The 25525-nt window shown below is 35.9% G+C and overlaps 1 protein-coding gene across 14 annotated transcripts in view; it reads right to left on the bottom strand.

The window, feature by feature from the left end:
* The window catches only part of LOC138761991 (low-density lipoprotein receptor-related protein 1-like), a 1165126-nt gene that overhangs the window by 216783 nt on the left and 922818 nt on the right, over positions 1-25525 (bottom strand). For all 14 annotated transcript variants that reach the window (XR_011356692.1, XM_069935089.1, XM_069935091.1 and 11 more), the window contains 2 exons: positions 4519-4706; positions 216-399 (listed from right to left, as the gene is read on the bottom strand). Coding sequence is in view for 13 of the 14 variants with exons in the window: in XM_069935089.1 (XP_069791190.1) it covers positions 216-399; positions 4519-4706 (372 nt within the window). In the remaining variant the exon portion in view is untranslated. The remainder of the gene's footprint in view (positions 1-215; positions 400-4518; positions 4707-25525) is intronic.

Here is a 25525-nt window from a genome sequence, read left to right as displayed (position 1 = left end):
ATGTTTTTACTTGCCATGAATGTACCCACCTACAATGTCTCTGTTAATATTTAAAGTAGCCTGCAACAAAATGGTAATGTACTGGAAATTAATCCAAAACAATGCAATTTCAGTCCACTGGTTGTTTTTTTTTTCAAAATCCTATTCCCTATCTCAAATCTCTTGTGAATCTCCACAGTCTTTAATTCAGAGGGGAATAAATAAAAAAATCATACCTGATATAACTTTGCAGCTATTGGGATTATCTGCTCGTATTTCATAACCTTGAGCACACAAACACTTGTAGGTTCCATAAGTGTTGATGCATTGCTGGCTGCAGGGAAAGCTGGTTGCACATTCATCAATGTCAGTGCAGGTTTTGCCATCATCTTTCAGTCTAAATCCAGGCCAGCAGTTGCACTGAAAAATACAAATCATTAACAAAATTGTCATCATCAGCAGGTTCATTTGAAGGCCAACCTTTTAAATCTTATTTGTTCCACCAATTAAAAAAATATAAATTTTACACAATTATTTAAAATAAAAGATTTTGAATGCTGTTACTTTTGGAATGAAAAAAAAAATAAAGGAGGTACCTAAGATGTTCAAGTGCAGCCTGTTGTGAATAATAAGGTGACATCAATTTAATGGGGCAGAAAACAGGCTGAAATATTCAATTACAAAGGTGACTCATTTCAAATGTTCCGAGACAAAGATGACACTGTAAAACAAAGCTTCCAGAGTCCATGCTTGAAATAGAATTTAGATGCCTTCCATGTGGAAAATAGAAGTGGCACTTCAAAAAAAAAATCACACCAGTTTTGACATTATTGGTCAACTTAGCAAACTTCGCTCAGCCATTGGATCCCAAGAATTTCACGCGAAATATTAGATAAAGGGTAGGTTTTGGAAAAAATAGGCTTACATCATCGCAAGTTCCATTTCAACTTTGAATAACATTTTGTTCCTTCCTTACTCTCACTTTTTCTCCTTTCCTCCCCTGACCTTGATGAAGGACTCAGGCATAAAATGTTGGTGATATACTTTTGCTTACTACAGATGCTGAGTAACCTGTAGAGATTCTTTCAAGCACTTTTGCATAATACAGCACAGTCACAGCATCTGCTGACCTTCCTGTTTAACCGCCCTCATTGTTACGCCCCAACTTTTCAAGACCATTTGGAGGCTTGTTGCCATTGAAGCAAAGGCCATATTTTAAAGTTCTCTTCAACAACATGTTGCCTTCAACTTCCTAGCAGAAAGCAATATATACTCTGGAACCTAGCATTGGCTGGGCTTTGGTTTTGTCAGTTACAATCCAAATAACTTTCCAGGTCCTCATCTTATTAAAATGCTACTTCTTATAAAGACAGTTGAGATTTTGACATGTATTGACTGCTAAAATCCCAGCAGGGTATTTTCTCTGACTAGAATTTCAAGAGTGTGGGCCATAGTTGCAGGATAAGTGGCTTGCCATTTATATTTTATACTGTTTCATCTTGTATTTATGTGTGTGAGTTCTTAACACAACACATTCTTTACTTTAAAATTGATATGAATAGCACCACGAGGCCATGAGGCTGCAAGTCTCCACTACAGCTCTGCATACTGTGTGTCTTGCTCTGTGTCAGCCCCTGGGAGCAGCCAAGTATAATCAAACAGTAAGGTATTACTAGCTTTTTTGCCTGTGTCGTTACAGTTTCTGCAACCCGACAGAGTGCTATGGCTTTTTCCAGGTCTAGATTTTGCTCTCTTAGCAGTCTTCCCTTAGACTACTATCTGGAATACCACACACATCTGGCTTTTATCAGTGAGTCGGTCAGTCCACCAAATTCACATGTTTTGCTTCTGTTTCTCAATTCAGTCACATACTGATCAATACTTACTTCCATTTTCTGTGCACATGTGAAAAATCTGTGCCTCTCAAATGTCACATTATGTTTAAGGATGCATTACGCCTCAAACTGTTCCATTATTTTTTCCAGTTTCATTTTGACTCCTTCAGCAGCAAATGTGAAGTTATTATACACCTCCAGGGCTTCATCACCCTCAACATGTAAGAAAAATGATGCTTTCACTTTATCACTTTTCCTGTCAGCTCCAACTGCCACTAAATACAATCCAAAATGCTGTTTAAATCTGTTCCAATTTTCAGCCACATTACCTGTCAGCTGAAGTTTCGCTGGTGTATATAATACTTCCATGTTTCTCTTTGTTAGCTTCGCTTCACTGATCAGTTGCTGACTTTAGATTTTACCTTGTAAAGTATTTCCTTCATCCCACTTCTAACAGCATGTTTCATCTTGTATTTGTGTGTGTGAATTCTTAAGACAATGCATGGATGAAGGAAAAGATTCTTTACTTTAAAATTGATATGAACAGCACCATGAGGCCATGAGGCTGCAAGTCTCCACTACAGCTCTGCATACTGTGTGTCTCCTGCTCTGTGCCAGCTCCTGGTAGCAGCCAAGTATAATCAAACAGTAAGGCATTGCTAGTTGCCTTGCAACCATGATCACTGTCATTACACATATAATATTGGTTTGGTTTTGTGCAGCGGGTTAAAACACATTGGAATTCTTTCCCTCAAAGGGCAATCGAGACTCTAAAGGTTGAGACTGAAATATTTTTGGGTACAAAAAAAAAAGCAGACAGTTTTGGAAATGAGCCTCATAGCCACTTTATTGAATGTTGTAGCAGGCTCAAGAAGCTACATCATCTATTCTTACTTTTATGAGGTCATTTTGTTTTACAAATTTGAGGCATTCAAATTCAAATATTTGTGGCACCCTTGTTATTATGTCACCCATTCTGCATGAAACATCTTCACCAAAGTAATTGGAACTTAAGATATTATTTTATTCCATTCTAAAATCAACTCGTTTATTTGTAAGGCAGTGCCCTTGAACTGTTAATACATCAAGATCTCAAACTGTCAGACTAAAAGTTCTGACCTGTCCATGAAAATACTACACTTCTGCACATGACACCTCATCCAACATGATCCCACTATGAACACACACATATATGTAGAGAGTCAACTCAATCATGCTTGATGATGGATGAAAATTGGCATTTCTTGTGAAAGAGGAGAAAAGTGTTGAATTATTTATTGTATTAAAATTCACCAGGGAATTTAATGATATGAAAGATATGCAGAAGTTTGTGAAGATGGAAATGTGAAATTAAATAAGAACATCTTAAAATAAGCAGCAAGTCTGGAAGCACCCATGGAGAAAGAAAAAATGTTAACTTGAAATTCAATGATAAAACATTGAACTTTGTTACCTGTTGCACATGTTCTCCATCATTCTCCTACTCTTACTTCCATGTCATTCATCTCTTATACCATTCTAATGAACCCTGAACTTGAGCAACACCATCTGATTTATGAAATCCAGTGATCCAACACTGAATTGAAAAACCTCAGATTATTTTGTATCAGAACTGGTTAGTTCCAATTAAAGGTCATCAACCTCAAATGATGACATTCTATTTCTAGACTAATCGCTCAAAGGACAAAAAAAAAATGCGACTTCCAGCCAGGATTAAAATCTCACCTCTGGCATTTGAATTTTATTAACAATCTTGATTTAAGAAACAGCTAAATTTATTTAACATATCCATGAAATTACTAGACGATTGTTAAAAACCCATCTGATTAATTGAGGAACAAAATCTGACCTAGCTCAAACTATACATAATCTGAAATATTTTAGCAAACCTTCAGATTAAGCCAAATAGGGATAGTTCATCAATATTGCTTTTGCCGGAGTTAACCACATCCTGAAGAAAATAAATTATAAAAGAGTCTCTCTACAGATATTTCCTAACCTGCTGAGCACTTCCAGCATTCCCTTTTGTTTCAAAGTTCCTCCAGTTTTTATATTTCATAGTTCAGTTGTTATTTTATTCCTTCTCTCCTCTATTCTAATTCATCACCTTTGATTTACATCTCCTATAGACGGCTTCAATTAATAGGCTTTCACCACCCTCACTCAGACATGACCCCTTCAGTTTCTCTTGGTTTCCTGCCCATCGCAGGCATGTTTTTTTCTACCCCCTCTCCTTGTTGCAACTTAAAACACTTTTGATTTTCAATATTTCATAGTTCTGATGAAGGATCATTACAGTTAATTGTTTGTCCAGGATTGCTGATTGATTTTCTGAGTATTTCCAACAATTTCAGTTTTGTTTATTTCCAATTCTGTTGCTAGGAATACTAACAGTAATCTGGAAAGCTACAGAGTGTACATCTTGATCAAAACATTTGTGTATGTATAACTATAACATATAACTAGAACACTGCAAATCTAATATTTGTTATTCATTCATTTTATATTTTTGTTTTAAAGTACCAGGGGTTAAATTAAAGATAAATCAAATGAACAAGAAGACACTTCATTAATTGGAATGCCAATTTCTGATATGAAGTATCAGTTTGAACTTACTTCACAATAGCTTTTCCACACAAGTATTAACAAGTCTTTTATATTTTGATAGCAATGGTTTACATTCAAAATTCATCTTGGCACTAACCTTGTAACCAATTTTAAAGTCCTGGCAGTCTTGTGAACAGCCACTGATTCGCTTATTTGCACATTCATTGACAAAGCAATTATCTTCATCTGATCCATCTTCACAGTCATAATTCTGATCACATGTAAGGGTTTCATTTATACACTTCCCATTTTTGCACAGATAAAAATAATTGTTGCACTTTCCTCCTGAAATTCAAAGTGAAGAAATGTAAATATCGTTCATTAATTATAAAGATTAAATTTTCCTTGGAAAACTGCAAACAAGCCACATTTTTTAAGGTAAACAGGAAAATATGCAGACACTTTGACTGCAGTGCAATACTCAAAAGTGCTGGAGGAACTCAGCAAGTCGCATCGCAAACAATGTTTAGAGCCTAGGGCCTTCATCAAAGTATGCTAAATATAAGCAACCACAAGTAACTGTGCATTACAAATAAGAATTGCTAACCTTGATTGACTGGAAAAAATCTTCTTTAGTATGATTAACATTAGTAAGAGACATTTATTACTCAATATGTAATAATGATTGGATATGGGCTGTCAAGGCAAATGACTCCTTTGGACAAGTAGATTGTCTTGAAGCTTCAATCATATTAGCTTTGTTGACTTGTGTAACAGGTCAAAAGTGATTGCTAAACTCAATTGTCATTTTCTGAATGTGCAGCTTGCATGCATATTATACCTCCAATCAGAGACTTTGGATATACATGAATAGCCTCTTTTAAACTGCAGCACCTGTGTAGCCCTCCTGGGATCCAGGTGCAATTACTGGGGCAAAGGTGTTGGAAGCACCTTTTAAATAGCAGGGGAATCTATCCATTAAATCACCAACCCAGCAATTTAAGGAGGATCCCGCCTCTGCAATGACATGTCACACACTCATTGGAAGTACTACCAGATGTTCGGAAGCTGGCTGCTCGGTGACACGTGCATGCAAGCGCTGACATCACCGAAATAAGTGGGTCAGCCATTTTCATTTCCAAATCTCCTGTGGATGCAACCTAGGTAGGTTTAACTGAGTTCCCTGACTACCTCTGAGGTAGGTCAGGAACCTGGTTGGCTTCCGACGAGGTTGATCGGGTCAGACCCTTTCTAACTGTTGACTAACCAGGCAATTTGCCTGGTTAACCCCATTTTAACGGCAGTTTGAAAGGGCCTAATGACATCAATTAGCATTTAATTAATGTTGATTGACACTGCTGCAAAATAGAAACATTTGTAAACACTGAAAAAACAACATGGCTCTCAATCAGTCCTTCAGGCATTAACTGCAGGATGAAAGCCTAATTGTGCATTGGGTAAGTTTAATCTTTGTTCCTGAAAGTCAATTATGAATTTTTTTTTTTCAAAGGCTTCCTGCCTCTCCATGTTTCAGGTAAGGCCTGTTTCTTTCTTGGAATGAAGGGGAACCGGTCTTTAATTTACCTTTGGAAAGTACACTGAGTGGTTGCATCATGGCCTGGTTGAATGGCAAGGTTGCAGAAAGTGGCAAACCAAGACAAGTCCATCACGGGCACCTATCTCCCATCCATTGAAGACATCAATGTGAAACATTGCCTCTAGAAGGCAGCCAACATAATAAAGAACCATCATCACCTTGATCTAAATCTCTTCCTGCTGCTACCTTCAATCACAAGGTACAGAAGTGTGAAGTTTAGAACCTCTCATTCAAAACCTTTTTTTTTTCAGGTTCTTGAATCTCCCCATCACTCCAATAAACTACTTGGTGACCACAAAAAAAAAATGTCTGAATAATCGAAGGGTTACTTTTTTTTTTCTTGCACTTACTGTAGCAGTGAATTATGATTTATCTCTCTGTTTCTCTTTATTTTTCTTATTCATCAACTGCATCCAGTCTTTCATCTGATACACTTATCCTGTGTTTATTTTGCCACTCCATACATCAGTTCACTGCTTTCCATATCAGCATTTGTTGTGTATTATCACTTTAAGGGCTCCCACCATAGCAGGAGACTGAACAGGCTGTGCAGTAATTCTTGAATGATTCCTGAAATTATGCATTATTACTTGTGTAAGTCACTTGCATGACATTATTCATGTGTACGACTCTTTGCATACATGCACAAAAAAAGAATATTACTCCTATGCCCCTGGAAAATAAAACTAGTGTATGGTTCAATGGGCAGTACAACACCTGGCTATGTTTTAGAATTTGACGTTTATGCTGAATCTGTCATCAGAGACAGTGTGTGTAATGGAAAAGATGACAAACTTGCAAAATACATTATCTTTAGTTCAAAACATGATTTTACTGTTGATTTCTTTTCACTAAATGGTGAAAGCATTCAGCTTCAGCTATTATTATACTAGAAATTCGAGTTATAGACGTTGATAAGTTGGGGTGATAGGTAAATATTAAGCCAAATTTCCTATCCCAGTGTCAAATATTTACTATTATGCAGACATTGTGTAGAAAGGTCACCTCACTAGTCTTCACAAAATTGAACCACACTCTGTTGGACCCAACACCTCCAGCATTGCTGTCATCACCAAACATGTATCCTCGCCACTCCTTTTGGCATTCTGAAGTCAACTGATTCATGCGTGGCAATTTTTTTTCCTTCCTCACTCACCTTCTCGTTCTTTTTGCATGGGATCTTTCCAGATAAGATTTTACAACCTCAAGGCCTTGCCTCTCATGAAGCAGAGCAGTCAAGGGGCCTCAGGCAGTGCCGATCATTCAGAAAACTTTGCTCAAAGAGGCCTTTCAATTATTCTCAAAAGTCTTTGAAATGAGGGACACTTCGAAATAATTTAAAGATTTTTAAAAAATAAATCACCAAAAAGGAAATTTAAATGAACAAATGTACCGATAATCAATTGATACACAGTTAAATAAATCAAATGTTCATTAATTGGAATGCCAATTTCTGATATGAAATATCAGTTTGAACTTACTTCAAAATAAACAAAAAGCTTCATATTTTTTGATGATCAAGAAGCCATTGGAATGAATGGCTTATGGACCATTAGAATAGTCCAGCAATATTACATGTGCCAGTCGCGTGTGATGTAAAAGTGAGAGCTCAGTTGTGTATCAACCCTTCAGGTGAGATTGTTGTGTTATGGATACCATGATGAGTTCAAGGGTGGATAAAGAGCTTAGATGATCCTGTAATGTAGGCCATTCAAAGATAAGTTTGGGGCATGTTGAATAATATGTCCCTCTGCTCTGCAGCTGAACTCTCCATCCTCTCCAGGGCAGAGCAAAACTGTACCGAGTTCAGGGATCAGACATGTTTTGCATGCTGTCCCTCAGACTTGCACCAGGACATCTTCCATAAATACGATGACTGTTTAATTATTTTTACTTTATCTTTACATTTTAATTTAATTTCCAGAATGTTGAACCATTTCTAAGTCCACGTCTTACGATGGTCCGACTTACGATTTTTCAAAGTTTCAAATCCGTACTTTCAATTTCTAGTTCCAATCTGTTCCCACAGTTGGGATATGCGGTACACTACTCTCTTGCAATGCTGAGCGATGACAGCATCATCCAGGCGTATTGAACAGCATACTCTCACGATGCTGACTCAACCACGCTCGCAGTGCCTGTAGCGATCATGTGAACGAGAACACTATAAACAACGCTGAAGGAGCATGCTAGTGATCCAATGTATATGCAAATTTTTATAGCAAGTCATGGGTGGTCTCAAAGCTTTAAAAGGCACCATAATTTTCATAATGTGAATCAAGGCTTCAAAAGGCACCATAATTTTCATAATGTGAAGGTTAGCAGTGAGACAAAAAATGCTGAAAATGAAGCTGCCAAAGCTTTTAAGGAAGAGCTGCATAGGATAATTGTTGATGAAAAATATTCCTCAGAACAAATATTTAATGTTGATGAAAGAGGCTTGTTCTGGAAGCATATGCCAGAGTGTACCTACATTCATCAAGAGGCCAAGACAATGCCAGGATTAAAGGCATTCAAAGACCATGTAAAGCTGCTTTTGGGTGGAAATGTTACTGGGTTCAAATTGAAACCTTTCCTAATCTATCACCCTGAAAACCATTATCACCATAACATGAGAGGCTGGATGACATCAGCTTTATTTGAAGAATGGTATTGATTATAACAGATTATATTCTCCAGGAAAAAAACGAATATTGTTGTCAAAACAACATGCCATTCAAGATTCTTCTGATTTTAGACAATGCTCCAGGGCATCTTGATGTAAAGGCTGTGTTTTTTTGCCACCAAACACAACCTCATACATTCAACCAATGTTTGCACAGGCTATTGAATCAACTGATTGTGGCCGAGTGCTCTGAGATTTTTGGAAATGTTTTAACATACTAAATCCTACCCGCAACATCACTGCAGCATGGGAAGTAGTCACAAGGCAATGCATGAATGGCAATTGGAAGAAAGTTTTGAAGACATCTGTGAGCATTTTCCAAGTCTTTAAGCAAAATTCTGCTGTTGATGAAATACATTACAAGATATTAGTGCTTGGGAAACAGCTGGAATTGAAAATGGATGAAGAGGGCATTCATCAGCATGTTGGCATTAAGGCTGAAGAGCTTTCCAATGAGGAGCTGATCAAACTGCAGGAATCAAGAAATTAAGAAACAGACAGAAGAAGCAGAAGTTATACCTGAACCACCAATATAGTTCACATCCAAAGAAAAACTAGCTGATGCACTTGCTACTAGCAGTGGTGGCATACAGATGTTAGAAGAAATGGACATCAATTATGAGAGATTTGCAAGAGCTGACAGGCAGATATCAGATGCTCTTGCTTGCTACAGAAAAATTTACATTGTAAAGCAGCAACAGTCTGTCCAGTCAAAAATTGATAACTTCCTGAAGAAGACTAAGCCTGTTAAACTATCAACAAGTGTCGATGCCCTTGTGCCTTCAACAAGTGTCAATGACGCAGTGCGTTCTACAAGTTTTTCTCAAGTATCATCAAACGAGAGTGAAATTGATGTCCCTGTCACTTTTGCATCCCTACCATCCTTACGATCCATCAATTAATTTTTGTTCAATCCTGAAAATATTCTTCAGGCCCAGTGTGCTTTCAGCTGTGTACATTAATGTTCCCCACCCCACCCCCACCCCAGTGTGGAATAAATGTATTCAACATTTAATTATAAAAAAAAAATTATAGCTGTGATATCCTTTGACAACTTACGACTTTTTCAACTTATGGTGGGAGTCCTGGAAATGTAACCCCATCGTAAGTTGAGGAATACTCTTTTTATTTACTGAAATCCATTTGAAATGCTCGTGATAAACAAAGAGAGCTATAAGGGCTTTGACAACAGTGAGTCATCAAGAGAACATTTAGTGCGGGGGACATGGCAAGATGGCGTAGGGAGCGGACGTGCCTTCCCGGTCTCCCCCAGGCAGTTATATAAATACCCGTTTTAAGAATATTTCTTTTCTGTTAAAAGTCTTTGTTTTGTTTATCAATTGTTTTTAGTTTAAAATGGCAACAAAGATTAAAGAAAATAGAGTTCAAATACAGAACAAAACTACACTCTCCGATTTTGGAAGAAACTCGGCCTACTTGCCCAGACAGAACCACGGAGACAAGGCTGGAATCTTCTTAAGAACGGAACTCATTAATTGGACTGTCGGATAAGCTGGCCTTGGACACCCCTCTGAAAGATGGTGATGAATATTGATTTGAAATGTTTTATGAAGATAAATTGCAGTAATTGGCATTGGTTGCCTGTGAGTTTTAAAAATCCAGATAACAGATAACATTAAAGTTTATTAGTTTATTAGTGATTTTTTTTGGATGGAATATCGGAAGGATGAACTTATTATCTATAAATACAGAACAAAATTACATTCTTTGACTTTGGAAGAAATTTGACCTATTTGCCCAGACAGAGCCGGAGTTGGTGCTGGAATTTTCTCAAGAACAGAACTTATTAAAGTTGATTTCGGACTCCTTTTTGAAAGATGGCGACGAATGTTGATTTGAAATATTTTAAATATTTTCTGAAGATAAACATATATATGGAACTCCTTGACCTGCAATAAGGTTTATCAGTGATTTTTTTTTGGATGGAATATTGGAAGAGTGAATTTATTATCTGTGAGTATGCATACATTGCAAACAGATTTTAATAGTTTTGAAAAGGTTTTTTTTAAACTAAACAATAAGATCAGTTTAATATTGAGAAAATTGGAAAAAACGGAAACTTTATTAAATTTGGAAACTCAGTAGAAAGAAACTATGAACAAGCTTGATGATTTATAAAATTAAAGTCGAAGGAGCAATGTTCAAGAAGAGTTAAAAATTTTGAATAAGTTTTTCTTGAAAATAAACAATAATTTCAACTTAACGTTGAGAAGATTGACAAAGTGGAAAATTTGATATTAAATTGGGAAACATAGAAGAAAGAACTTATGAATAACATTGATGCTTTAGAAGATCAAGACCGAAGGAATTATGTTCAAGAAAATTTTAAAAGATTTGAAAAAACTTTTTTTGAAAGTAAGCTACAAATTCAACTTGAGACTGAGAAGAATGGAAGATTCGGTGTTGAACTGGGATGTTCAGAGGTGTTTTAATTCAGTGGATGAAATTCAGGAAGACTTGAAAAAAAATTAAAAAAAAAAGCTTTTATTGATTGTAAACAATATTTAACTCAGTGTTGGGAGGGTGGAAAGGGTGCAAAATTTAATATCAAGTTTGGATTTTCAAAAAAAAGAGTTTATGAATAAGATTGGTTAAATTGATGGACCGGGGTTTTATGGATATAAGAAATGATGATTTTTCGGTTTATACGTGTATTTTGTCTGCCTGGGGGGGGGGGGGGGGGGAGGGAGTGGTACTTCTGCTCCCGAAAGTCATATGCCACTTGTGGTTTATACCACACCCATTTGGGTTTTTGGGAATTAACCACCACAAGGTGGTTTCCTAAGGAGTTAGGGGAGGTGGGGGGTGGGTGAAAATTTGAAAATTATTTAGTATCTATTATGTAATATTATACTAAGTCAATTTGAAATGAATGTATGGAGATACTATAAATAAATTTCAAAAAAAAAGAGAACATTTAGTGCGATATCTGCAAGCCTCAGGTTGAAGCCCACCCAGTGGTCATGGCATCCTGGCATGTGCAAGCAGTGGGGCATTGAGTTGGACAGAAATCACAGCAAGCAGTAATTGCAAGCATGAAAACAGTGCAGCAGGTGAATGTGAGATTCAGCAACAGAGAGAAAAAAAAGAACACAAGGTTGACAATTTCAGATTTTGTAGCAGAGAGAAGCAAACTATTTTGACCTTAATCTTTTGCAAGCTAGCAAACCTACCATGTTGTTCTCTACTCTTTTGGGGCATGTCAAGTTATTCTTAGCAGTGAGGTTGACAGGAAGTAAGAGTAATAAATGACTTACTTTGAGGAACATACAAGAAAATAAGTCACGCTGGTTAATTTTTCATGTCTTTTCAGGCTGAAGAATAGCATAAGTAAAATATTTTCCATTAGTGTTTTGACAAGACTTGGAGCCCTATTTTGATTTTAACTAACATGGCTGTTCAGTTTAATAAAATATTGTGGTTATACATTTATTGTTAATATAATTGTGCATTGATCTTTTTTTTTGTTTAGCTGAGCTATCATGTCTCTGGGCTGGGTTTATCAATCATTCTATGCATGCCTGTCAAATTTCAGAGGTGTGATCAAACCATAAACCATAAATTACATGTTCAAGAGAATATAAATGTAAGGATAACTATTTTACTAAAATACATCATTTTAAATTCATAAATGGTTTAATGAAAAATAACTTGCATAAATAAACACCTTCTGTCCAGGATCACTCTCAAAGTCAGTATTTATCTTTGTAAAATTATATCAGGGCTAAGTACTCAAGGTTCAATGTAATTTGAGTTAATCTACCAATGCTAGATCTGGATATTGAAAATGATTTATCCTGCTTCCATAAGTGTCAATATTTTAATTCATAGCCCTAATCCATTACTTTTTTTTTAATGTCAGTTGTAGATGTATATAAGGGGAACATTTCCATGAAACATTTCTTGATCTAGTGGTATCACTTCTGTCCAGAAAGCACCGTTGTCCTGTATAAATACAATTCATACATTTTTCTAATGATCCTGAGATTCACATTGCAGACCGATAGAAGAACTGCATGAGAATAGAAAAGGCTTCAGATTATATTAAAGCTACCTCCTTTCCCTACTTGAAATGGATAGCACATTGACATACCTGCTGGAAATATCACAGCTTCTCAAAATTACATTTAAATAACATTATACATTTTGTACTTTGAGTTTCAAAGAAATAAATTGCTTAGACGTTGAGATGTAACAGTTTGGTGAGGAAAAGTGGTATTCAAAAAATGTATACACTTTGCATAATGTTTGAAAGATATCTCTTGTTTCAGAGTAGGTGGAAAAACTTTGGGCGACACTATTCCATTTTTATTTCAAATAGATAGTTGCAGGTTGGAAGATATAATATAATAGAAAATGAAACACCAAAAAATAATACCAGGATTAGATTTCTAATCATAAGTGCAGAATCTGTCATTTCTATTTAATAATCAGATGATTTGAAACAAGTCAAGAAAATGTGATTAGCAGCAGCATATTGAGTTAGATAACATCCCTCAGTCCACTGATAAGAATATGAAGTACAGTGTCTATAGCCGATAATGCAATGTTACTCCATAGACTCAAAATTAATTTTAAACCCCTCCCTCCTTTTTCCACCTATCATCTCCTGCCTTGCCACCCCCCCCCCCCCCCACTCTTTTATTTGGATGTTTGCGGACATTTTCTCCGACTTTGATGAAGGGCTCAAGCCTTAAATGTCGGTTATGTATCTCTGCCGTAAAGGACACTGTTGGACCTGCTGCGCTTCTCCAGGATTTTGCATTTTTACTTTAGTGATAACAATTATCACATTAATTTATTCTCATGATAGCATTCTTCTGCTATTTTATTAGACCAGTGGTTCTCAACCTTTTTCTTTCCACTCACATACCACTTTAAATAATCCCTATGCCATCTGTGATTAAGGATTGCTTAAGGTGATATATGAATGGGAAGGGAAGGTTGCTCTAGACCCAATTATTACTGAAATATTTTACTTGAGAAAAATTGTCATTGGCCCATTTCTTTTTGAGTTATGAAATGGTGCACATAACGAGTCAATTAGGTACAATGAAAACAGTGGATTTTCAAACATTTTCTTTCCACCCATATATAATCTTAAGCAATTCTTTACTAATCACAGAATGCCTATAGCACAGGGAATACTTAAAGTCACATGTGAGTGGAAGGAAAAATGTTGAGAACCACTGACATAAATAGTACCAATGGCACAGAACAGCGTAAAGGAAGTACTGGATCAATTTCCAGGCATCTTCAAGGGGTTTGGAGTTCTACCATTCACCTATAAGATTCAGTTAAAAGAGAACACACAGCCAGTCATGCATGACAGAACTTGACTGAATGACATCACTGGGGGGGGGGGGGGGCGGTCATTAAAAAAAGTGGAAGAGCCCACAGAATGGGTGAATTCAATGGTGTATGTCAAAAAAGAAGAATGGTGACTAATGTGTGTTCATGGACCCAAAAGACTTGAATGCCAATATAAAGAGGGTACATTTGCAGATTCCGATCAGGGATGAAATTACAAGTGAGATGGGCGGTGCAAAGTTTTTCACTAAATTGGAAGAATGGAGATGACTAAAGACTATTCTAATTACAGAACCTGTACTTTTAACATTCTTTGATGCATCCAGAAGATCAAAAATATTTATGGAATAGGTGCTGTACTACTTCAGGCTGTGGGAGAAAATTGAAGGCCAGTAGTATATGCATATTTGAAAAATGACAACATGTGAATGTCAATATGCACTAATCAATAAGAGGGTCTAGGTCTGGTCTATGCACTCGAGAAATTCCAGTTATGTGTATGGTCTACAAACATTTGTGGCAGAGACAGACCACATTAATAGTGATAATCAAGAAAAATCTCAGTGAAATGTCTCCAAGAATCCAAAGACTGATGATGAAGTGACAATATTATGACTTTTAACTGGTGAACACATCAGTGAAACACATTGTGTCAGCTGATGCGTTATCCAGGGCAATGACGCAGAGTGAAACACACTATGAGAGTTGCACAGAGACAGATGTGAATCTCCATGTGAACCTGATCACTGAATCTCTTCAATCCAAGCAGATTGCAAATGAAACAGAAAAGGACAGAGTTCTACAGAAAGTCATCAAACTGTAAATGTGTGGAAAAGAAAAAGTGTATATCATGGCTATTGTGATTTATGGTGTGAAAAAAAAAAAGAATGTGAATGAAGGATGGCCAAGAGATGAATGTCAGCCATAACTTCAGAGTTGAGTATTGTCAATGGGACAGAGCAGAGTTATCATTCCTCAATCACTGCAACAAGAGATGCTGAAAAGGGTGCATGAGGGGCACCTTGGAATTGAAAAATGCAAGAGGAGGGGCAGAACTGCTGTTTATTGGCCAAGTATAAAATCTGACATTGACAGAATGGTTTCAAGCTGTGAGACCTGTTTGAAATATCACACAAAACAGACAAAAGAAGCCATAATGACAAATGACATACCAGCAGAACCATGGCAGAAAGTTGGGACTGCTCTGTTCCACATAGATGGAAAGAATTACTTGCTGGTTATTGATTATCTATCGAACTATCCTGAGATTGTACTGCTGCTTGTATGATCAAATATATAAAATTGATTGTTGCAAGACATGAAATTCCTTAAATTGTTTGCAGTAACAATGGACCATGCTACAGCTGTAGAGAATTCTAGAACTTTGCAGAAGAGTATGATTCTCAACATGTGACATCATGATCTCTGCCTCCACAGACAAACAGTAAAGCAGAGAAAGGAGTTCACTTAGTTAAATAGTTGCTCAAAAAGCGCAAGACAGTGGCTCAGATCCTTATCTAGTTCTATTGAGTTACAGACTTTCATCACTTAAACATGGTGTGTTATCTGCTGAGCTTCTGATAGGACTTAGACTATGTATAAAACTTACGTACTCTGCAGACCCAAACAAGAACAGAGATGTCAAATGAAAACAAAAGTGTCTGCAAGGGAGACAAAAAGCAAATTATGTTAAGTCAGCAAGAAGCTTATGGCCACTGATACAACATGACACACTGTGACACAGAGATTCTGACACTTGGGACAAAAAGGCTTCTGTTTTGAAGGAAGTAAATCCAAGATCCTACACTGTCAGAATAGAGAATTGTCAAATACTAAGTAGGAATCAAAACAGCCTGCTGAAAGTACAAGACACACTGCAGAAACAGACAAATGCAGAAGATTCCACCTACACAGCAACAGAGGAAACACCAACAGTGCTAGACAGAAGTGGACCAGCAGAGCCAACACATACACCTGTTATCTCGTTATCAAAGCACCTAACAGGCTGAATCTCTAAAATAAAAGGAACTGCACACTTAAAATGTTTGCTGCTGATATTTGTCTTGAATTATAAATTGAAATGAATACTGTATTAGCATGTATTTTTGTTAGATTTAACATCCCAAGGAAAGGGGATGTTGTGATAGAATGCTAGTGATCTTCCTGACCACTTGAGAGAGCCAGAGACTAGTTTGTAGCAGTTTGGGTTGGACTCAATTTAAATGAGTTCTATAGCCAATAACATATAGTTATTTTAAAAGAGCCCAAGTTTCTTTATTACAATAAAATAATCAACACAGTTTATATAGCTCTTCAAGTGTTTATCCAAGCTCTATTGAGCATTCCTATCTGCAACATCGTAACAGATAGTGAGTTCTAAAGCCTTGCCTTGTTGGGTGAAAATAAATAATTAATGTGCCTCATTGAACTCAATGTTTCCTAGTCATTAACCTCCCTGTTTGGGATGTAAATCCATCCTCTCTACTCTCACTTGGCCTCTCATGATGTTATCCACAGGAATCACATTTCTGCAACCACTTTTCTGCTCCAATGAAAGCATTTCAAAGTCTAATTAGCCTGTCCCCATATCCAAAGTTCTCCAGCTCTTGCACATTCTCATTTGTCTTCCCTGTCCAATTCCCTGTGATACTATTCTTATTTACGCTTGATTTCATGTTTTGTAGAAAATTGTCTAGCTTGGAAAATGTATTTCATATTTTATTTCATATTTTGTATGAAATAAGTACTTTCATGTTTGTTTTTCCTCTTTGGCTCTTGATAATATGAACTGTCCACAAACTGATGAGCTATTCGCAAACCTCTGCAGCTTTCAATCTGTCAGGAAATTATCTTTGGAGAAAATATATGGCTTTGACTGGAAATTCACTGGGTAGAGGAATATAACTTCAGCCTTCGAACCATCAATGCAGGTATCATATATTCTTTTCCATTTGTTGTTCAATTCTCTAATATTTCCACCAGTCTAACTCATTAAAAATAGACATTGTATGGCTATTTGCTGAAGAAAATTCTTTGTTGTCCTTTGAAGTATAATACTCAGGAGAAATAGGGCACAGATAATACGCTCTTTTTAGTTGGAGAACATAAATTCTGTCCTCCCACTTAGCAAAGAGCAACCACCTAAAACTCACTGACACACATGGTTTCCATATTGATTTTCCAGTCCAGATTATTAGCTAAGTGGAATAAAAAATTGTAGCACATCTTGAGAAAACCTATTGTTGTATTTGAGTTGATGCAATGCCACAAACTAAATGTCAATTAATATTATGTTGCAAACTGATGGCCTACACAATTAAACTGCTGCATTTTTTTTAAAAAAGTACATTCAAACCACAGTAAAGTTGAAAACAGAGAAGAATTGATTGACAAATCCAAACATGAGAAGGACATATGTGATTTGATAAATCATTCAAATCATCCCAACTTACACCTGGGCATTTGCAAAAATTGGCAAACCTGTACCAAAATCTACTTAAAGTAAATACATTAAGTAAGTACTTAACATTTCAATATGTCTCAGACAATTCCAGCAGTATCCCTGATTATTTCCAATTCAGTAAGATACAGACAGGAAGTGGGTGTGGCCTGATGGTGAAGGAGGAAGAAGTGTAATTCCATATTCCCCCAATTGGACTAAAAAATACCTGAACTTAAATACTTGGAAAAGTTTTAAAAGTTTGTTTTGAAGTTATCTGAATGTTTAAAGACTGTAATGGCAGCTAATAAAAAGAAATCAAAGACACAGATTCAGAAGAAATTTCACTTTAAAAGTTTAGAAGAAGTGAGGCCTACTTATCAAATGGAATCCTCAGAGTCACTGGACAGACACCCATGCAACAAAGGATTCCAGCCCAGACCAGAGCAAGGATAAATCGAAGGCTGAATTAAAAGAATTGGGAGAAGAATCGTTGATTGTTGTTGAAGAGAAACAAGGAAGGCCTCAAGGAGAAGACAATAACTTTGAAGCTGTTTTTACTGTTTTGGAATCAATGGCACATCAAATGGGCAAAATGTCAATGCAAATATCTACTCAGATGGAATATGGATTTATGAATATAACTGAAAAATGAATAATATTTCTGATGAATTTTCTTCTCTTAAAAAGGACATTTTTGCTGTTAAAGGCGATGTCAATAAATGTTTGAATTTGGTGGACACCTTCAAGATAATTTTAAGAAAATGGAAGGTGTCTTTCAAGTTACCAAGTGGAATGTAATAAACAGAAAATAAAGAAAGTTGAAGATTCTTTCGTTGGATGCGAGATTCAGATGAAAGATTTATTGAAGAAGATAGACTCTCTGGAAAATCAATGTCATCGAAATAATGTTAAAATAGTGGGAATTCCTGAAGGAATCGAGGCTTCAGATTCAATTTTAAAAAATGGATTCCTGAGGTATTGGGATTGGAGTTTTTTTTCCAGAAGGTTTGGAGTTGGATAGGGCTCATAGGGATTTAAGGAGTCAACCACCACAAGCTGTTTTGATTCGCTGTCTAAAATATCAAGATAGAGAAACTATTTTGAAAGTAGCAGTTCAGAATGCACGTAGATATCAATGCCCGTTGATGGAACTGGAAAATAAGGTTTTTTTTCTATCCAGACCTGAGTCAAGAAATTATTAGGAGACGTAAAGAGTTTAATTCTGCTAAAGAGATGCTTTGGAGAAAGGGTTAGAAATTTTCTTTTTGATATCCTGCAGTATTGAAAAATTTTAATGGTAATTTTCAATCACAGTTTTTTGAGAATGATTATGGTGCTTTAATCTTTGCTAATTCTCTGCCTGATAGGGCTGTTGAAAGGCACTCTTCATCCAAGAGGAGGATATCTGAGAAAAAGAATGGTAATGGGAATTGGAATCTGTCAAAGAGCTGGATTGATATTGACGATCTGGAGCAAGTTTTGGGATTAAAATCAATGGGGCTGTGAGCTTAAATAGACTTATCATTTTACGAGTCCAATTGAGGGAAGAGAGGTCACTGAAGCTTTCCGAAGTCGTCTACCACCTCTGGGGTGGATTTATTTCTATCCTCACCCAGTTAAGTGGGGAGTTACTACTTTGTAGTGCTGTTTTGTTTAGTGATCATTTATCAAGGGAAGCTTGAAGATTAAATCTTTTTTTTTATTATTACAAGAGATAGAAAGAAAGGGGGGCTTTTAAGGAGAGTTTTAAGGGTATTTTTTGAGTTAGTAGAAGAGATAGAAAGTTAAGGGTTTTTTGTATTTGTGTTTGAGTTTTACTTTAATAATTTCTAATATAAACTTTGCAATGTTTAATGTTCAGGGTTTAAATAATCCAATTAAGAGAAAACATGTTTTAGCTTATATATAAAAGATGAAAGTTGACATTGCTTTTTTTTGCAGGAGACTCAATTAATCAAAAAAGAACATTTGAAATTGAAGAAGGACTGGGTTGGACATGTATTTTCAATATTCCTTTAATTCAAAAGCAAGAGGAGTGTCAATTTTGATTCATAAGAAAATACCACTTGAACTTGTTTCTTTGTTGAAATCAATTGGTTGTATTTTAATGATTAATTGTAAATTATTTGCTGAGCCATGGTCTTTATTGAATGTGCATGCACCTCATGTTGATGATGAACAGTTTGTGTCTGAAGCTTTCTTAACTTTAGGTCAAGCTAAGGAGAATATTTTGATTGGGGGAAGACTTCAATTGTGTGTTAGACCCATTATTGGATACATTTCCTAAAGTTGTGAAAAAATCGAAAGCAGCAATTCAATTGGTTTCCTTGATGAACGATCTGAATTTGATAGGGGTCTGGAGAAGATTAAATCCTACTGAGGAAGATTATTCATTTTATTCTCCACATCATGATTCATTTTCTAGGATTGACTTTTTTTTAGCATCAGCACATTTGCAAGCACGTTTCACTCAAGCTGAATATAAGAGTAGGATAATTTCTGACTATGCATTGTTATTTATTTCTTGCATGGGGCCGGAAGTTCATCAATCAATTTTTCGCTGGAGGTTTAATATAATGTTATTGAAAAAAACAGAATTTGTAATATTTATTAAGGATCAAATTGCTATTTATTTAAATTTGAATAAGAATGCAAGCAGGAGTAATTTTATTGTATGGGGTGCTTTAAAGGCATCTCTACATGATCAAATCATTAGTTATGCATCAAAGGAAAGAAGAAATTTCTGGTAGAGTCTCAGTTTTTGGAAAAAACAAATAGCAGAGTTGGAAAAGGAATTTCAGAGGAATTCTACAGAAGATAATAAGGCTATTTTTGACAAAATTGAAGCTAAAATATAATATTTTGCACACAATTTGAACATTTGATTCAAAGATCTAAGCAATGTTATTACGAGTTATGGGACAGAGCACATAAAGTCTTGACATGGCAATTGAAAACTGAACAGCTTCAAGGATTATTAATGCTGTGAGGAAGGAAAATTCCATTACTTTTAAACTTCAGGAAGTTAATGACCAATTTTTGTCATTTTATCAAAAATTATGTGCTTCTGAGGGAGTGCAAGATGATGGTTCTATTGAAGGTTTTTTTGTCAGAGTTAAATTTACCAATATTAAAGGAGGAGGATGTGAGAAAGTTGGATTCTCCTTTTACGGATTTAGAAATAAAGGATGTTATTCAACAAATGCCCAATGGGAAGTCACCAGGAGATTATGGGTTTACTGCTGAATCTTATTAAGTTTTTTTTATGATGATCTGTCCTCTGTATTCATGGATGCTCTTAATCAGGTAACTCAGGAATAAGCTTTACCAGACTCGTGTTTGAGTGCAATAATGACAGTTACACCAAAAAAAGACAGAGACCCATTGAAGGTTTATTTTTCTCAACCAATTTCTTTATTAAATGTGGATTATAAAATAATACCAAAATTATTGGCAAATAGATTAGCAAAGTATTTACCACAATTAGTACTTTCTGACTAGGCTGGTTTTATTAAAGATAGGTGTGCTTCAGATAATATTCTTAGAATGGTTTCATTGATCAATGCTTCACTTCAGCCACCCAACCTATCAATCTTAGTACCATTAGATGCTGAAAAAGCTTTTGATAGGGTCGAATGGAATTTTTTATTTAAAATTTTGGAGAAATATAAATTTGGACCCTTATTTATTGGTTGGGTGAAAGAATTATATAATAATCTCGTAGCAAGGGTAACGACAAATGGTCAAACTTCTTCCTTTTTTAAATTAACGCGTTCAACTCATCAAGATTGTCCTTTGTCACCAGCCCTATTTGTGTTGGTCATTGAACTGTTAGCTCAGGCTATTAGGCACAATGAGAATAATACAGGCATAAGGATTGGACAGGATGAATATGATTAATTGATTTGCTGATGATGTTTTGATATATTTAACTAATCTGGATCAATCTTTAATTTATTTGCAATTTTGTTTAGAATTATATGGTAAATTATCTGGATATAAAGTGAATTGGGATAAAAGTGAAATACTACCAATTTCTGAAAGAAATTACGATCAATCTAGACAAATTAGTAAATTTCGATAGACTGATAAAATTAAGTAATGATTGATGTAAATTTTCAATAATTGTATAATTTAAATTAAAGCAGATTTGATTAAATGGAAAGATTTACCTTTAACTTTAATAGGTCGAGTAAATTGTATAAAGATGAATATTTTCAATGAATTCAATATTTGTTTCAATCAATTCCTTGATCCCTTCCGAAATCCTTTTTTCAAGATTTAAATAAAGCAGTTCGATAATTTTTATGGAAAGGAAAATTAGCAAGAGTAGTGATGCATAAATTGACCTGGCAGTTATGCTTTGGGTGGTTTACAATTACCTATGTTTTAAAATTATTGTGAAGGAGCTCAATTAAGATTTATTAATCATATGTTAGATATTTCAAACCCTCCTTTTTGGGCTAGGGTGGAATTGGCTGCGATATTGGAACCCTTGTCCCCATCAGTTTGTATTTAAATGGAATACTGTCTTACTACAGAAATATAATGTATCAATTTTGAAAAATTTATTAAAAATTTGGACTAAAAGGAATTTATTAATAGGATCAAAAGGTTGTTTATCAGTTCAAACCCAAATATATCAAAATAAATTGATTCCTTTTTCATTGAATAATAGAGTTTTAGAAGATTGGTGGATTAAAGGAATAAAAAGATTGCAGGATTGTTTAGAAGAAGATAAATTGTTATCATTTAATCAGCTTAAAGAGAAATTTGGGATTTTAGAAGAAGATAAATTGTTATCATTTAATCAGCTTAAAGAGAAATTCGGGATTTTATAGAATTCTCTGTTTGTTTATTATCAAGTTAGGGCATTAGTGAAAAATCATTTTGGAAGAGAAATGAAAATTTATAAGTTAACTAAATTTGAATTTATGGTTTCATATTTTTCAGATAAAGGTTTTATATCAGAAATGTATGCATTATTACAAGAAACAATAGTTAAAAAATTAGATACATCTAGGATTAAATGGGGGGATGATTTAAATTGTGAGATTAGTCAGGTGGGTTGGGAAAATATGTCATGATGGGTTGACTAAATGAATTAACGTAAGATACAGTATGAATTCTAATTTTTTGCCTCAGTTATATTTAAGCCCTGAAAAATTTTAAAAAAAATATGGATTTAGTAATTCAGATTTGTGTTTTAGGTGTGGATTTTGTGTTGGAACATTTCTACCCTCTGTTTGGTTTTGAGATAAAGTTCATCCTTTCTGGTTTAAAATTAGGATTTTTCTTCAAAGTTTGTTTAAAATTCAATTTCATTTTGATCCAAATTTTTTTTTGTTTGGTTATTTTACTCTGTTAGTGGACTTGGGGTTGGATAAGTTTCAGACAGCGTTTATTCATCTAACATCGACAGTTGCTCGTAAATGTATTGCTATGTCCTGGAAAGATGAAGCGGAGTTAAATGTAGTTCGATGGCATCATGAGTTGAAGTCGTGTATTTATATGGAGATAATAACATATAATTTACATATTATGATTTGTTTGTTAAAATGTGGACACCATATATGAAGAATATGAATTTAGTAATATTGTAAATTACTGAATGTTTTTGTTTATTTTTAATGCTTCCCTTTAGGGATCTGTTGTGGGAGGGTGAGGAGATGGCTTTATTTTACTGTTTTATTATTAGACTACTTATTCTGTAAAAGTCTGTTTTTATTGAAAAAATACTAAATAAAGTTTTTAAAAAAAGATTTTACCTACCAGTTTACCTACCTCGGCTGCACCATTTCATCTGATGCAAGGATTAACAAAGAGATAGACCACAGACTCATCCAGGCACAAAAGAGTCTGGAAAAACCACCTGAAGAAACACACAAAGATCAGCATGTACAGCACCATTGTCATACCCACGCTCCTGTTCGGCTCCGAATCATGGGTCCTCTACTGGCATTACCTACGGCTCCTAGAACGCTTCCATCAGCGCTGTCTCCACTTCATCCTCAACATTCATTGGAATGACTTCATCACCAACATCGAAGAACTCGAGCTGGCAGAGTCCGCAAGCATCGAATCCATGCTGCTGAAGACCCAACTATGCTGGGTGGGTCACGTCTCCAGAATGGAGGACCATTGTCTTCCCAAGATCGTGTTATATGGTGAGCTCTCCACTGGCCACTGAGACAGAGGTGCACCAAAGAAGAGGTACAAGGACTGCTTAAAGAAATCTCTTGGTGCCTGCCACATTGACCTCCGCCAGTGGGCTGATATCTCCTCCAACCGTGCATCTTGGCACCTCACAGTTCAGCGGGCAGCAACCTCCTTTGAAGAAGACTGCAGAGCCCAACTCACTGACAAAAGACAAAGAAGGAAAAACCCAACACCTAACCCCAACGAACCAGTTTTCCCTTGTAACCGCTGCAACTGTGCCTGCCTGTCCCGCATCGGACTCGTCAGTCACCAACGAGCCTGGAGCAGACGTGGTCATACCCTCCGTAACTCTTCGTCCGTAAAGCCAAGCCAAAGAAAAATAATGTAGGATGACTGTGATTGGCTGAGAGTATAGCCACACCTACTGGCAGGTCTTAAAGGATTGCTCCTAGCTAGACCAGGTCATTCTGGATTGGTCGACCTACTTGTGATATGTTCCAGTCTTTTAGTTAATAAAAGCCTTGGTTTGGATCAACAAGTCTTTGGTTCTTTCGACGCGCACTACAAGATGGAAGATCTTCAAGTCCTCAGAGTGAATATCACCAACACACTGCACTAGTTCAACCACATCAATGTCATGGCTAAGAAACAACACCAATAACTCTACTTATTCAGAAGCTTAAGGAAATTTAGCATGTACCCAATGTCCCTTACCAATTGTTATAGATGCATCATGGAAAGAATGGGGTTGGAAGTTTAATTGGTTCACTTTATTTCATGGGTCAGAAGAGGCTTATATCATGTTATATTGTTAATATTTAAAAAGAATTAAACATTGCTTGATAACACTTCCATTATCAGGCATACCTAGTTCCCTTTTCTTCAAAGTTAATCCAATGCAATATTGATAAATTACAATCTTAGCTGATTTTGACACTAATTCCAAGAACTACTGGTATTCTTTTGAAGGTTATTGTTTGCCCCTGATGCGCTCAGGAAAGCCATTCTTGAACTGCTGCTCCCACAGTTTATCAAGCTTAACAATCGATATCTTATTGACACTTACAGCCAACTGATTTTAAACATCTTTTCTTTCTCCTAATGGTCTATTAATCATCCGACCATGCATAGTTTTGATGAAATAGGGTTTTTTTTCTGCTACAAAAAGTGCCTGAATCTTTAGATGTACAGATTCAGTACTTGAAGCTCTGGAGTTTGATCTAAAACTCCTCTTACTTCTGCTTCCAGCATTTGACTCATTATCCTTTGGTCCTATTTCATCCTGTAAGCCAGAGGTCACCTTAACATCTGACTCTGTCTCCATTTTGAATCGCCCATCCTCACCACCATCTCGTGGCAAAACTTCAGCCACTTCCCTGTGGCTGATCTGAGTTTTTAATTAATGTTTTTGCAGTAATTCTGTGAGATTTGTATCCCCAGCAGCTGAAACCTTCTGCTTTTCTATTTCCTCCTTCAGTCTTGCTCAAAGTCACTAATTACTGGCTTTGCAATTTTTCTATAAGTTATTTTTTTCTTCATCTTCTCGACACATAACTCCTTAGGTGCAGCAGCTTCAACGGTGGCTGCCGTCTTATCCATTCAGCCGAGCGTTGCACCCAGACATTAAACATTCATAACCATAACTCCAGAACCAAAACAGTCCTCAAAGGACAAGCAGCAGTATAAGAATGAGAGGAGACTTAGTAGAGGTCGACAAGATTATAAGAGACATAGATAGGATGGACAGACAGTGTCTGTTTCCTAGGGCAGGAATAGAAAACACCAGTGGACGTGTGTTCAAAGTGAAGGTTGGGTAGATTAGGGGAGATATCATGGGCACATTTTTTTTATGCAAAGAGTTGTGGGTGCCTGGAATACCTTGCCAGGGATCGTGGTAGAGGCTGAAACATTAGGGGCATTTAAGAGATTTTACACAGCACATGGATAGATGAAAACTAAAGGGTTATGAG

Source organism: Narcine bancroftii, chromosome 4 (assembly GCF_036971445.1).
Source record: "Narcine bancroftii isolate sNarBan1 chromosome 4, sNarBan1.hap1, whole genome shotgun sequence".
Lineage (NCBI taxonomy): Eukaryota > Metazoa > Chordata > Chondrichthyes > Torpediniformes > Narcinidae > Narcine > Narcine bancroftii.
The sequence above is the reverse complement of the archived record's forward strand: the minus strand, read 5'-3'. Positions and strand labels throughout refer to the sequence as shown.